The sequence below is a fragment of the Castor canadensis genome, chromosome 16 (genome assembly GCF_047511655.1).
Source record: "Castor canadensis chromosome 16, mCasCan1.hap1v2, whole genome shotgun sequence".
Classification (NCBI taxonomy): domain Eukaryota; kingdom Metazoa; phylum Chordata; class Mammalia; order Rodentia; family Castoridae; genus Castor; species Castor canadensis.
The window spans coordinates 60,476,291-60,489,653 of NC_133401.1; the positions used below are offsets into that span (position 1 = coordinate 60,476,291).

General features: G+C 35.1%; 1 protein-coding gene across 3 annotated transcripts in view; it reads right to left on the reverse strand.

The window, feature by feature from the left end:
* Fnip1 (folliculin interacting protein 1) overlaps positions 1-13,363 on the reverse strand; it is a 154,885-nt gene that overhangs the window by 106,997 nt on the left and 34,525 nt on the right. For all 3 annotated transcript variants that reach the window (XM_074057177.1, XM_020170085.2, XM_020170084.2), the window contains exon 2: positions 5,879-6,005. In XM_074057177.1, the coding sequence (XP_073913278.1) occupies positions 5,879-6,005 (127 nt within the window). The remainder of the gene's footprint in view (positions 1-5,878; positions 6,006-13,363) is intronic.

The following is a 13,363-nucleotide window of genomic DNA, read 5'->3' on the forward strand; positions in this document are numbered from 1 at the left end:
CATCCTTTGTGAATTTTACTCCCAGGTATGAATTTTTTTTTGAGGCTATTGTAAATGGAATTGTTTCCATATATTCCTTCTCAGTTTGTTCACTGTTGGTGTATAGAAAAGCTAATGATTTTTGTAAGTTGATTTTCTATCCTGCCACTTGTTGTAGCTGTTTATAGTGTCTAAGAGTTTTTGGGTAGAGTTTTTTGGGTGTTTAAGATATAGGATCAAGTCATCTGCAAATAGGGATATTCTGAGAGTTTCTTTACCTATTTGTATTCCTTTTATTTCTTCTTCTTGCCTAACTGCTCTGGCTAGGAATTCCAGGACTATGTTGAATAGGAGTGGGGAGAGTGGGCACCCTTGTCTCGTTCCTGATTTTAGAGGAAATGGTTTCAGTTTTTCACCGTTAAGTATGATGTTGGCTGTAGATGTGTCAATTATATAGCCTTTACAATGTTGAGGTACATTCCTTCTATTTCTAGTTTTCTTAGAGCTTTTATCATGAAGTGGTGTTGGATCTTGTTGAAGGCTTTTTCTGAATCTATTGAGATGATCAAGTGGTTTTTGTCTTTGCTTTGTTAATGTGCTGTATTACATTTATAGATCTGCGTATGTTGAACCACCCCTGCATTCCTGGAATGAAACCAACTTGTTGGATTTGGTGCCATTATTTTATTGAGGATTTTTGCATTGATATTCATTAAGGAAAGTGGCCTATAGTTCTCCTTTTTGGAGGTGTCTTTGTCTGGTTTTGGGATGAGAGTAATACTGGCTCATAGAATGAATTAGGCAGTGTTCATGGAACATTTTAAGGAGGGTTGGTATTAGTTCTTCTTTAAACGTCTGATAGAATTCAGTAGTGAATCCATCAGGTCCTGGACTTTTATTTTTTGGAAGACTTAATTGCTGCCTCAATTTCATTTTGTGTTATAGATCTATTCAGATGATTAATATCCTCTTGGTTCAGTTTGGGATGGTTGTTAAGTTTCTAGAAATCTGTCCATTTCTTGAAAAATTTCAAATTTATTACAGTATTGGCTCTCAAAGTAGTCTCTGATGATTTCCTGGATTTCCATGGTGTTTGTTGTTATCTCCCCTTTTGCATTTCTGATTTTACTGATTTAGGTTTTTTTCTCTCCTCATTTTAGTCAGGTTTGCCAGTGGTCTGTCAATTTTGTTTATTTTTTCAAAGAACCAGCTTTTTGTTTCATTGATTCTTTGTATGTTTTTTTGTTGTTGTTGTTGTTTCTATTTCATTGATTTCAGCCCTTATTTTAATTATTTCTCTCCTGCTTGTTTTGGGATTTGCTTATTCTTGTTTTTCTAGGAGTTTGAGATGTAGCATTAGATCATTGATTTGAGATCTTTCTGACCTTTTAATATGTGCATTCATGGCTATAAACTTTCCTCTTAGGACTGCCTTTGCTGTGTCCCATAGGTTCTGGTAGGTCATATTTTCATTTTCATTGATTTCCAGGAACCTTTTAATTTCCTCTTTTATTTCATTAATGACCCATTGATCATTGAGCAATGTGTTGTTCAGCTTCCAATTGTTTGCATGTTTTTTACTTCTGTTTTTGTTGTTGATTTCTAGTTTTAATGCATTGTGATCAGACAGAATGCATGGGATTATTTCTATTTTCTTATATTTGCTGGGGCTTGCTTTGTGACCTAAGATAGGATCAATTTTGGAGAAGGTTCCATGAGCTGCTGAGAAGAATGTATATTGTGCAGAAGTTGGATGAAATATTCTGTAGACATCAGCTAGGTCCATTTGATCTATGGTGTCTTAGTTCTAGGATTTCTTGATGTTTTGTTTGGATGACCTATCTATTGGTGATAGGGGGGTATTAAGGTCTCCCACAACCACTGTGTTGGAGTTTATATATGTTTTTAGGTCCTTCAGAGTATATTTGATGAAACTGGGTACACTGAGATTGGGTGCATATAGGTTGATAATTGTTATTTACTTTTGGTGTATTTCCCCTTTTATTAGTATGGAGTGCCCTTCTTTATCTCATCTGATCAATGTAAGTTTGAAGTCTACTTTGTCTGAGATAAGTATTGCTACCCCTGCCTGTTTTGGGGGGCCATTGGCTTGATAAATCTTTTTCAAGCCTTTCACTCTCAGTCAGTGCTTATTTCTGTTGATAAGGTGGGTCTCCTGTAGGTAGCAGATTATTGGATCTTCCTTTTTAATCCAGTTTGCCAATCGGTGACTTTTTATGTGGGAATTTAGTCCATTAACATTCAGTGTTAGTATTGCTATCACCTATATTATTAAATCACAGGAATTTTCTTATATTATTGTGGCCTATACAATGTTCAATAATAGTGACTTAAGACCAGGCATGGTGGTACACTCCTGTAATCATAGCTACTTGGGAAGTAGAGATTGGAAGGATCACTGTATCAGGTCAACTCAAGAAAAATGTCAGAAAGATTCCCCCCTCAACAATAAGCTAGGTATGGTGGCAAGCACCTATTATCCCAGCTAAATATGAGGAATCAGGAAAATGAGGTAATACTGGGCCTTGGCAATTGTTTTACTCAAATCTTGGGCATTGAATTATTATATTGTAATTGTACATCACTGTAGTGTTCACCTTACTGAAGTGCACACTGATGTTAAAGAGCTCAGGTTTTGATGCTAGTTTAGAGATTATCTGGGACTTGGACTGGATCAAAGCTAAAGTAGTTCTGAAAGAAATAAAAAAGAAAACAAATGCGGAGCTCCACCCCAACCCCATGTTTAATCTTTTGAAATGAGAATGTATTCATGTCTTACTAATAAATTTATAAAGGAAGGTGAATGTAGTAGCAGAAGATGGTGCTACCTGGTATGGAGGAATTCATTCCTTTTTCTTTATTTTTCCTCCTTCTCCTCCCACCCCAAATAGGTTCTGGAGCACTCACTGCTCACAGCTACCAAAGCTGCAATCCACCAAGGTCTGTGATGCTCCCATAAAAGTATTCCAGTGCATTCTCAGGGAGATTTTTAGAAAAACCAATTTGACTAAAACAACAATTTTTGAAGATTGTTTACAGTTGCCACTATCATCAAAGGCATTTTATTTATATATTTTTAATTTTTTGGCAGTACTGGGCTTTAAACTCAGAGCCTTGTTGAGCCATACCTCCAGGCCACCATTTTAAAATCTCAAAACCCTCTCTAATCAAAATTTTAAAGTAAAAAGAATACAGCTTTAAAACTTGACATGAATTCAAAACCTGTATCTGTAAGCATGTTGATCTCTCTAAATCTTACTTGCTATATATGTTAACGGGAAGGAAAAAACCCTACCTAATTACCATTAAGGGTATATATACATAAAGTAATGATTTATCATTATTCATAATAATTTTAATACTCTAGAGAACCAGTATATGCTTATTGATGTAGTCATAATTTTTTTTTAAAGTTTAGGAAACTAACATAAAAGAAGCCAAGTACTTAACTAGATTATTTCTACTTACATTATTTCATCTAAATGCTCACTAAAAATAAGAATATTTTTTAGTATTTTTGGCCATATCTTAACTTTACTATTTACTGAACACCATTATAATGCTAGATGTTTATATACTTTTTCTCTACATACTCATTCTTTTACAAACTCAGCTTGAAAGACACTATTAATTCTATTTTGCATCCAAGAGACCTAAAGCCCAGGAGTTACGTTACTTCCTCCAAGGTTACAAGAACTTCTAAGTCTGTTATTTACTTATAACCAAATTGAGTCAGGTTGACTTCTCTCCTATTGCAAACCACGTTTCACCAGTCAATGAAAGTATTTAAGTTCTGTACTATGTACTATGTGTATCAAGCCATGGGAAACCCAGGTGAATAAAAAAAGACAAAATTCTTTTCTCCATGAAATTAAAAATCTAACAGGGAAAAGAGATAATTAACAAATTATGTGTAATAAAATCTACATTTGAAGTATTTCTAATAAAACAAATGATAACTGAGAACTCATTAGCACTTACTAACTGGGTCAGGTATTTTTAGTAAAATGAAATCTTTTAATCAAATGTTGGTAAAACTTATTCTTTTAAATAAACAAAATTTAATGAATAAATAAAATTTAGTAAAATGCACTCTTTTAATTAAATAGTAAATATAAGACAAACAATAGTAATTCCATTATTATCCCCATTAATAGATGAAGAGGTTAAAGAACAATGGTGTTTAAGTGAATTAATTATCCAAGAGAAGGCTTACTTAATCTAGGGGGATCAAAGAAGTGACATGTTACCTAAGCTAGGAAGAAAGTATAGGAATTAAGGTGAAAGAGGAAGACTGGGAGGACTAGAGAGACATTGCACCCTAAGAGAACTATGTGTATATCCCACCTCTAAATCAAAAAGTAGTTTGCTAGAGGTAGGAAAGGAACAGACATATGTTCAGGCTTTTTTTTTTTTTCCCTTCCATTCTGAAATAATTGCTTTTCTGAAGCAAACAGCAACTATCTAAGTGGCAAATGGTCCTCTACGGAGGAGACAAGAAACAATCAATAACCCTCAGTTAGACACAGGTCTTCTAACAGAAGAAATTGTAGGAAAAAGAGGTTCTGCAGCTTCTTATTAGTTTACTTTTGTTCCTAAGGAAAGTGCTGATATATTTGATATCTAACCCATAAAAAGCAAACAATACCATTTACTTATCCATAAGAAATGTTACTGAGTGTTATTACTGAAAAATAAGTCTGGCCTTTACTACTACATTATAATTTTAGGAGGCAGTATTAGGGTTTGAAGTTAGGGCCTACTACCTTCTAGATTTTAACTTTCATTAGCCATTTTTTGCATTCTCAAAACACCAAAAACATATTGTAACTTCAGTAAAAAATAACTTTCTTTTCTGTACCAGTTATGAGTATGTTGCCTACTTACTCCATCACCTCAGAATATTTTTAATATGTATTTCTGAAAAACAAGGACATTATCTTACATTTTCACAATACAATAAAAAATTCAGGAAACCATTATTGGTAATATTATACTCATCTAATTCTTAGGTTCCATGAACACTTGGACTAGTTGTCTAAGAAGTGTCCCACTGGAGCAAAATGATCTAGTTCAGAATCTTATGTTGGCATTTATCTATTTGTTATATCTTTTTAGATTTCTTAAAGAAGTTTCTCAGTCTCTGTCTGCCTTTGATTATCTTAACAATTTGAAGATTTCTCAAAAAATATCCCTTGTTTTAATAGATAATTCTACCAATAGGAAAACAAACCTCAAGTATTCTGCATCTGATTCATTATTGAAACATTAGCTAAAGATGAAAATCTAAGAGAAAGAAGGGAAACACAATTCTGGGTCTCCATTTCCCAGACTTTATCTTTATGAACAAAGTGCAATGGCAGGAGTACATCTAGGTGTTCTTGGCCAACTAAGTGAGTATCTTATTGAGTACCAGTTGGTCACAACATACTTTAAAATACAGTGTATAGGAAGTTTACAGAATGTTCCTGCCTTTACTATACAGTAGGAAAAACTACAATATTCTAAGGCAAGAGATTTAACTTGCTTTTGTACTTTCAGACAAGTATTTTCACTTCTGTAGGTCTCATTTTCCACAATTATAAAGTGAAAGGTATAAACCAGATCCTCCATGAGGATCCCAGTACCTCTGGCCATATCGAACAACACAATAATATAAGGAAATAAATGTCAAAGTAAAATAATTTCTGGGTAGATTAATGACAAATAATTCAATTATTTTCATCTTTAAAAAAAATCTCAAAATTAGGACTCTGAATTTTAAACATGCCGAAGATGTTTCATACTAACCAAAGTTAACAAAGCTGAAATTCTACTTATTCTTTAATTATTAAAATACCCAACGTTAAATTTCAAACAAATCAACAATAATGCTCACGGATACTGATGTGTCCTCATTTTTTCTTTTTACACTGGAATCAAACAAGACGTTTCTCCCTCGTCTTTCACAGTCTTGATACACTATCAGTCGAATTTGGCTTGGATCAAACTCTGGCAAAGGCCAACTTGAAAAAAAAAAAAGACGTAACAGTTACTTTAATAAATGATCCACATGTATTCTTATAAGTAAAATTTATATCATAGAGACAGCAGTTATATTATTACTGAAGTACATATAGCAAATCGTTATATAAAACATTACTATTTAGTTTAGGGCTCAAAAGTTATACAGCTATAATCTTTTAGATTAAAAATAAAAGCAAAGTCAAACTTAGTTTATTTAAATATAGAAGTAGCAACTATTACTTAACATATATAAAATATAGTCATTGCACATGAATATAAAAAGTTAACATATAAAGTACATTTTACATAATGAAAATATACTGTAGATTTCATGGCATGGACATAGATGACATAACATTTTGTCAATATGTGTTAACCCATATTTTAAAATAGTTTTGCTTTTTCTTTAATATGGAAATGTGAAAACAGAAAGCATTTTCAGTTTAAACAGCAGTAAAGAAGTAAAGTTACAAGAGATTAACAGGAAAAATGCTAAATAATCAAGTATGGTAAAAATTCTCAAGTAGTGCTGTTTGAATAAAAACTGGCACAATCTCTAGGCAACTGTATACACACACACACACTCTCTCTCTCTGGTAAAACTAAAGTTGACCACAGCAATTCTATTCCGGAAAAGTTTATGATAAAAGAAGAATGCTCATGGCAGCACTGTTCTTAATTGCTAGAAGTTGAAAACAAAATGTTCACCAATAGCAGAACAGCTATGTATACCATGATATATTCAGATTATTAAACATTATGTCACAAACACAATGAATGAACTTCAGCTGTAAGCAAAACCGGTGATAGACGACAAGAAAAATAGGTTAGTCATATACACAACTAGTGACTGCATTTACCACTTAAACAAAGGTTAAAAACAGGCAAATTTCAGTCTAGGGATGTATATGTAAAACTATTTAAAAAAAAGTGTAGGGGAGGGCTGGTAGAGAGGCTCAAGTAGTAGAATGCCTAGCAAGCACGAAGCCCTGAGTTCAAACCCTGGTATTGCCAGAAATAAATAAATAAAACTATAAAACAACAACAAAGGAAGTGATAGCCTTAAAAGTTTGAAAAGTGGTTACCTCTAGCAGTTAGGTAGGGGAGACAGGAATGTACCAGGAATGGTCATATGGATGGACTGGGACAAAAACTGTATTTTGACTATATGATGTTTACATAGATCTTCACTTTTCAGTATATATATTTAAAAAAATCATATCACATTTGTGTTATGCACTTTTATATATGCATTAAATTTCACAATTTAGAAGATCGATGTGCAGGTATGGTAGGGAAGAAAGAAAAAGGGTAAAAGAAACTAGCCAGGTGAACAAAATATACCACTGATCAAACAACTGATAAAATATGAGAGAAAAGACATGCTAGGGATTATTTCTCCTTAGTTATATCAAGGCTGAATTGTGGACTCCTTACAATCACCAGGCATAGTTTTTGATCTGTCATGTCCTTAAAAGGACCTGAACTCTATCAATACATGTGAAACTACCTATAACTGGCAACATAAAACATCTTCATTCCAAATTTTTGCAAGAAAATACAATTTTAGTTTTCTCCCACCTAATTCTTAGCAAGTATCTATACATTAGAAACAGAAGTCTTATCCTAGACACTCAAACTAAACCAGAGACATCCTTAGACCACGTTGGTTTGGCTCACACTGAACTGCTTTTATAAAACTCTCCTTTTATGTTATGCAAAGGAAATTATAAAAGAACACACCAGCACAGGATGAAAATCAGGAAAGTGGTCATTTAGAGACAAGGAAATAGGGCACTCACTAAAAAAGCATTCACTAGCTTTGGAAACAAAGATCACTCATTGGCGGTCACAACAAGGAAAGAGAACAGAAGCTAGATTGCAGAGGACTGAAGAGTAAAGGACAGCAGAAAAAAAAAACAGAAAAAAAATGAGTCATGAGATAGAGCAACAGGTATTTTGTTGTTAAGAAAGGACACATATGAACATGTTTACATACTAATGACAATCTTTTTTTCTTAATTTTTATTTTATTCATATGTGTATACGTTTGGGTAATTTCTCCCTCCATTCCCCCGTCCCCCCCTCCCCTCCCCCCCCGCCCCCACGCCTGTCAGAAACTATTCTGCCTTTATCTCTAATTTTGTTGAAGAGAGAGTATAAGCCATAGTAGGAAGGACCAAGGGTTTTTGCTAGTAGAGATAAGGATACCTATACAGGGAGTTTACATGCATTGATTTCCTGTACATGTGTGTTACCTTCTAAGTTAATTCTTCTCGATCTAACCTTTTCTCTAGTTCCTGGTCCCCTTCTCCTATTGGCCTCAGTTGCTTTAAGGTATCTGCTTTAGTTTCTCTGCGTTAAGGGCAACAAATGCTAGCTAGTTTTTGGGTATCTTACCTACCCTCATACCCTCCCCGTGTGCTCTTGCTTTATCCTGTGATCAAAGTCCAATCCCCTTGTTGCGTTTGCCCTTGATCTAATGGCCACATATGAGGGAGAACATAAGATTTTTGGTGTTTTGGGCCAGGCTAACCTCACTCAGAATAATGTTCTCCAATTCCATCCATTTACCTGCGAATAACATTTCGTTCTTCTTCATGGCTGCATAAAATGCCATTGTGTATAAATACCACATTTTCTTAATCCATTCGTCAGTGGTGGGGCATCTTGGCTGTTTCCATAACTTGGCTATTGTGAATAGTGCCGCAATAAACATGGATGTGCAGGTGCCTCTGGAGTAACAGTCTTTTGGGTATATCCCCAAGAGTGGTATTGCTGGATCATATGGTAGATCAATGTTTAGCTTTTTAAGTAGCCTCCAAAATTTTTTCCAGAGTAGTTGTACTAGTTTACATTCCCGAGGATTCCTTTTTCCCCACATCCTCGCCAACACCTGTTGTTAGTGGTGTTGCTAATGATGCCTATTCTAACAGGGGTGAGGTGGAATCTTAGTGTGGTTTTAATTTGCATTTCCTTTATTGATAGAGATGGTGAGCATTTTTTCATGTGTTTTTTTGCCATATGAATTTCTTCTTTTGAGAAAGTTCTGTTTAGTTCACTTGCCCATATCTTTATTGGTTCATTAATTTTGGGAGAATTTAGTTTTTTAAGTTCCCTATATATTCTGGTTATCAGTCCTTTGTCTGATGTGTAGCTGGCAAATATTTTCTTCCACTCTGTGGGTGGTCTCTTCAGTTTAGAGACCATTTCTTTTGTTGAGCAGAAGCTTTTTAATTTTATGAAGTCCCATTTATCTATGCTATCTCTTAGTTGTTGAGCTCCTGGGGTTCCATTGAGAAAGTTCTTGCCTATAACTATTAATTCCAGAGTATTTCCTACTCTTTCCTGTAGCAACTTTAGAGTTTGGGGTCTGATATTAAGATCCTTGATCCATTTTGAGTTAATATTGGTATAGGGTGATATACATGGATCTAGTTTCAGTTTTTTGCAGACTGCGAACCAGTTTTCCCAGCAGTTTTTGTTGAAGAGGATGTCTTTTCTCCATCATATATTTTTAGCGCCTTTGTCAAAGACAAGTTGGTTATAGGGGTTTGGCTTCATATTCGGGTCCTCTATTCTGTTCCACTAATGACAAAGAATCTGAGGTAAAAGGAAGATACAAGATCTTGGAGGAAATGGAGGAGGAAAGTATATAGATTATCAGTGAAAGTATTAGCTCAGAAATAAGAAAGAGGGCTGGGGACTTGGCAGCAAGTGTGAAGCCCTGAGTTCAAACAACAGCACCAGCAAAAAAAAAAAAAGGAGTAGGAGCAAGAGGAGAGGAGAGAATAGCTCTTGCACTAGAAAGGTGACAAAGATGTTTTCAGGTACACAGCATAAAAAAGAATAGTAGCTGTTAGAATGAACATATGATGACCAAAGATGAGATTTCTGAGCAATGCTGCAAGCCTATATGAGGTTGAAGATAATGAATATGACTGGCCACAAACTACAGTTAGGTGCTTTTTTTCCTAGCAGACACTCAACATACTTGAACTTGGATTAGGCTAAGAATTTTGACAAGTAAATGGGACAAAAGGAAAGAGGTTCCTGAAGATGGAGAAGACTGCCAAGAATGCAGCTGAAATCATGGCCAGTGGAATCTAAGCTATTTAGGGAAGATAATGAAAGTAAGAAGCCAGGAGGTTTGAAGGAAATGGAGGCAGAACAGTTGAAGTACTGAAAAAAACATATAAAAGCATAATGTGTATGAGGGTCAATAAGGAACAGGAAACCATACCACAGAATATTACAGTTGAAGATATTAGAGATAGAACAGTTCATTCATCCATTAATATAGATTGATACCTACTACATGTCAAGTGCTGGTCAGGACAAGACAATACCGAACCTGCTCTCAAAGAAAGAGCTAGCAGAAGCTAAATAAAGAAACAAATGAAGAAGCTAACAGAGTAACTCAAATGGTAGATACAATAAACTAGAACTTGGGGACACAATGCATTTTAAAGACAGAGAGAAGAGAAGCAAAGAAGCCAGAAATATCAGTAGAGACAGACCACAAGAGAGGTACATAAAGTTCATACTGCGTTATTACAAAAGCCAAGGAAGTAAAGGAAGATGACAAAAAGGATCATTGCACAGCACCAAAAGTTGTACAAAGGCCAAAATTTATAAAGACTGAAAGTGCTCATGAAATGTGACAGTTTGGTGGTTTGGGTACTCTTGCTAGAACAGTGTTAGTGGAGGGGGAAGAGGGACAGTCCTCTAACAATGGATTGAAAATTGCTGAGAAAGATAGCAAATATATAAAATTCTGAGAGGTTTTCCTGTGAAAGGGGGAGGCACATATAGTTAACCTTCTAAACTGAAGTTTTCAAAGTCAAAGGGAGCCCTAAAAGGTTAGGGAGAAATCATCCCAGAGAAGTAGAACAGGTGAAGCTAAAAGAGGCTTTTCTCTTAAAGAACAAAAGTATGTGTGCATGAAACGTCCAGGAATACATAAAGGAAAAAAGTATATACTTAAGGTATATACTTCTAACTCGAGGGAAGGAATCAGAGTAAGACTTCACAGGTAACTGGAGAGAATTTGTACATTGTGATCCCAGAGAAGTTGGGACAACAGTGCCTCTAGTGAAACTACAGAATATACTTAGTGAGATAGGAAAAAAGTGACCTACAAATAAAAATTACTGCAGATGGAAGTGCTGTGCAAGTAGGAGAAATGAAACTGAGTATTTAGATGTGATCACTTTTCTGTCTTTTTCCCCTGAAAATTAGAAGTCAAGTACATTTATAAGCTTATACGAGATGAGTGGTCCAAACTGGGTTTGAAATAAAAGTCACCAAAGCAAAATCATGAAAGAAAATGAGGAAAAGCGGTAACCCTAGAAAAGCAGAAGTACAATAGAGGGTCCAGCTGAACGGAATACCTTAAATTTATAACAGGGCTAATTTTCTGTACAGAAGATCCAAAACCTGAAAGGAACAAAGGCAGACAAAGGATTTAACAGATTTTTCTGAATAGTTAAAATGAAAGAACAGAAAGCAAGGCTGTTAAGAGTGATAGCAAGTTGGGTGCAGTGGGTTATGCCTGTAATCCCACCTACTTGGGACTGAAAGGATCACAGATCGAGATCAGCCTGAGGCAAAAAAGTTAGTGAAACTGCAACTCAACAAATAAAACTGGGCATGGTGGTGCATACCTGTCACCCCAGCTACATGGGAACATAAATAGGAGGACCAGGTCTAGGCTGGCCCAAGCAAAACAACATAAAACCCTATTTGAAAAATATCTAAAGCAAAAAGGTCTGGGGGTATGACTCAAACTCAAGTGGTAGAGCACCCTACCTAGCACACACAAAGCCCTGGGTTCAAGTCCTAGTATAGCCCCCACCTAAAAACAGAGAGCTAATAATAGTAAGAAGGTCGGGACTTTACTAGCTGAGGAAATGTAGCAAATAGATACAACTGAAGAAAAGAAAGGATACAACAAATAGAAAAAACACTGTTTTTAATGAAATTAAAGAACAAGTTTGAATAAGGATATGAAGTTATGGTCAGAATGCAAAGATCACTTTCAGTTAACTAATAAATAGGCTCAAGGAAGAGGAACATGACAAGGTAGAGGATAAAAGAAGTAACTGAGAGGCCAGAATGTTAGGTGTCTGGGCTACTTGAGATGACACAGTGATCTGGAAAGAATGATTATAAACTGTCAAAGTTCTTGAAGAATACTAGGGAACTATCTGTACGTTTTTACCAATAGGGAACTATCTGTAAGAAGTTTACCAACAACCAGAACCAAGAGCAAGGTGTGGTACAATGTTATAGGCCTAGAAAAGAAAACATTTTTATGGGACAAAGAACAATCTCCAGCCAACAGTGGCAGGACCAAATTACTAAACCCAGTGTTGGGTAGTGTGTGGGAAAATAAACACCCTTTACTTAAAGAAAAAAATATAAATAATATTATGGCCTTCGAAGGCACAAAAAAAAAGGTAGTAGTAGTCATTCAACTTAGCATTCAACTTGTTTACAATGATCTCTCATTATACTAGAACCAAAGTCTTCTGCTATCTAATCCACTATGGTTTCTACTCCATCATGTTGCCTTTTTTAAAATCAAAATCTAGCTGCAGATATATCTAAGCCAAGTCATTAAGTGTTAAACACACAACTACCATCCACAAACATTATCTGCTACAGCAAAACTTTACTCAGTATTAAGCTATTGTCTAAAACATAACATTAATTTACACACTGGTAAATGTGCTCAGGGATGAACCACAAACTATTTTGAGACTCTACACAGATGTTATTTATAGTTTATGTCAACTTATCTGCTCTGCCTATTTTTCATCTGACACATTCAAGGAATGCTAACAGAAAATAATCATGCTGGAATAGACGGCCCCTTTTACACAATGACACTGGGCCTCAGAAGATCATGTGAACTCAAATAATGAATGTCAATGACTACTAAAATGGTATAAATCATTTATTCTTAATGCAGATGAGATGGCATCCATCTCACCCCTGTGAGTTCTTGGGAGGAAGAGGGAAAAATTATATATTAAGTGGATTGTGGCCCTCTTAAGGGCCACTGTACATAAGCAAAATACACAGCATATCTTTGACATCAAAATTTCATGAGCACAGGCAAAGATAAAGGGCATAAAAAAGACTCTTTGGGGCCAATGGTAGAAAAAAAGTAGTTGAAAAAACACTGTGCTAAACACAAGTTTTACTCTCAATACATTAACAAATGTCAGCTCTAAAGAAAAATACCTAAATAATTCATACTTTTCCCATTTGATCAACTCTTCGGCCTCATCAATCAATCATTTTAAATTGAATATTATACACCTGTAAATAACAACTGATCTCTTCCTCT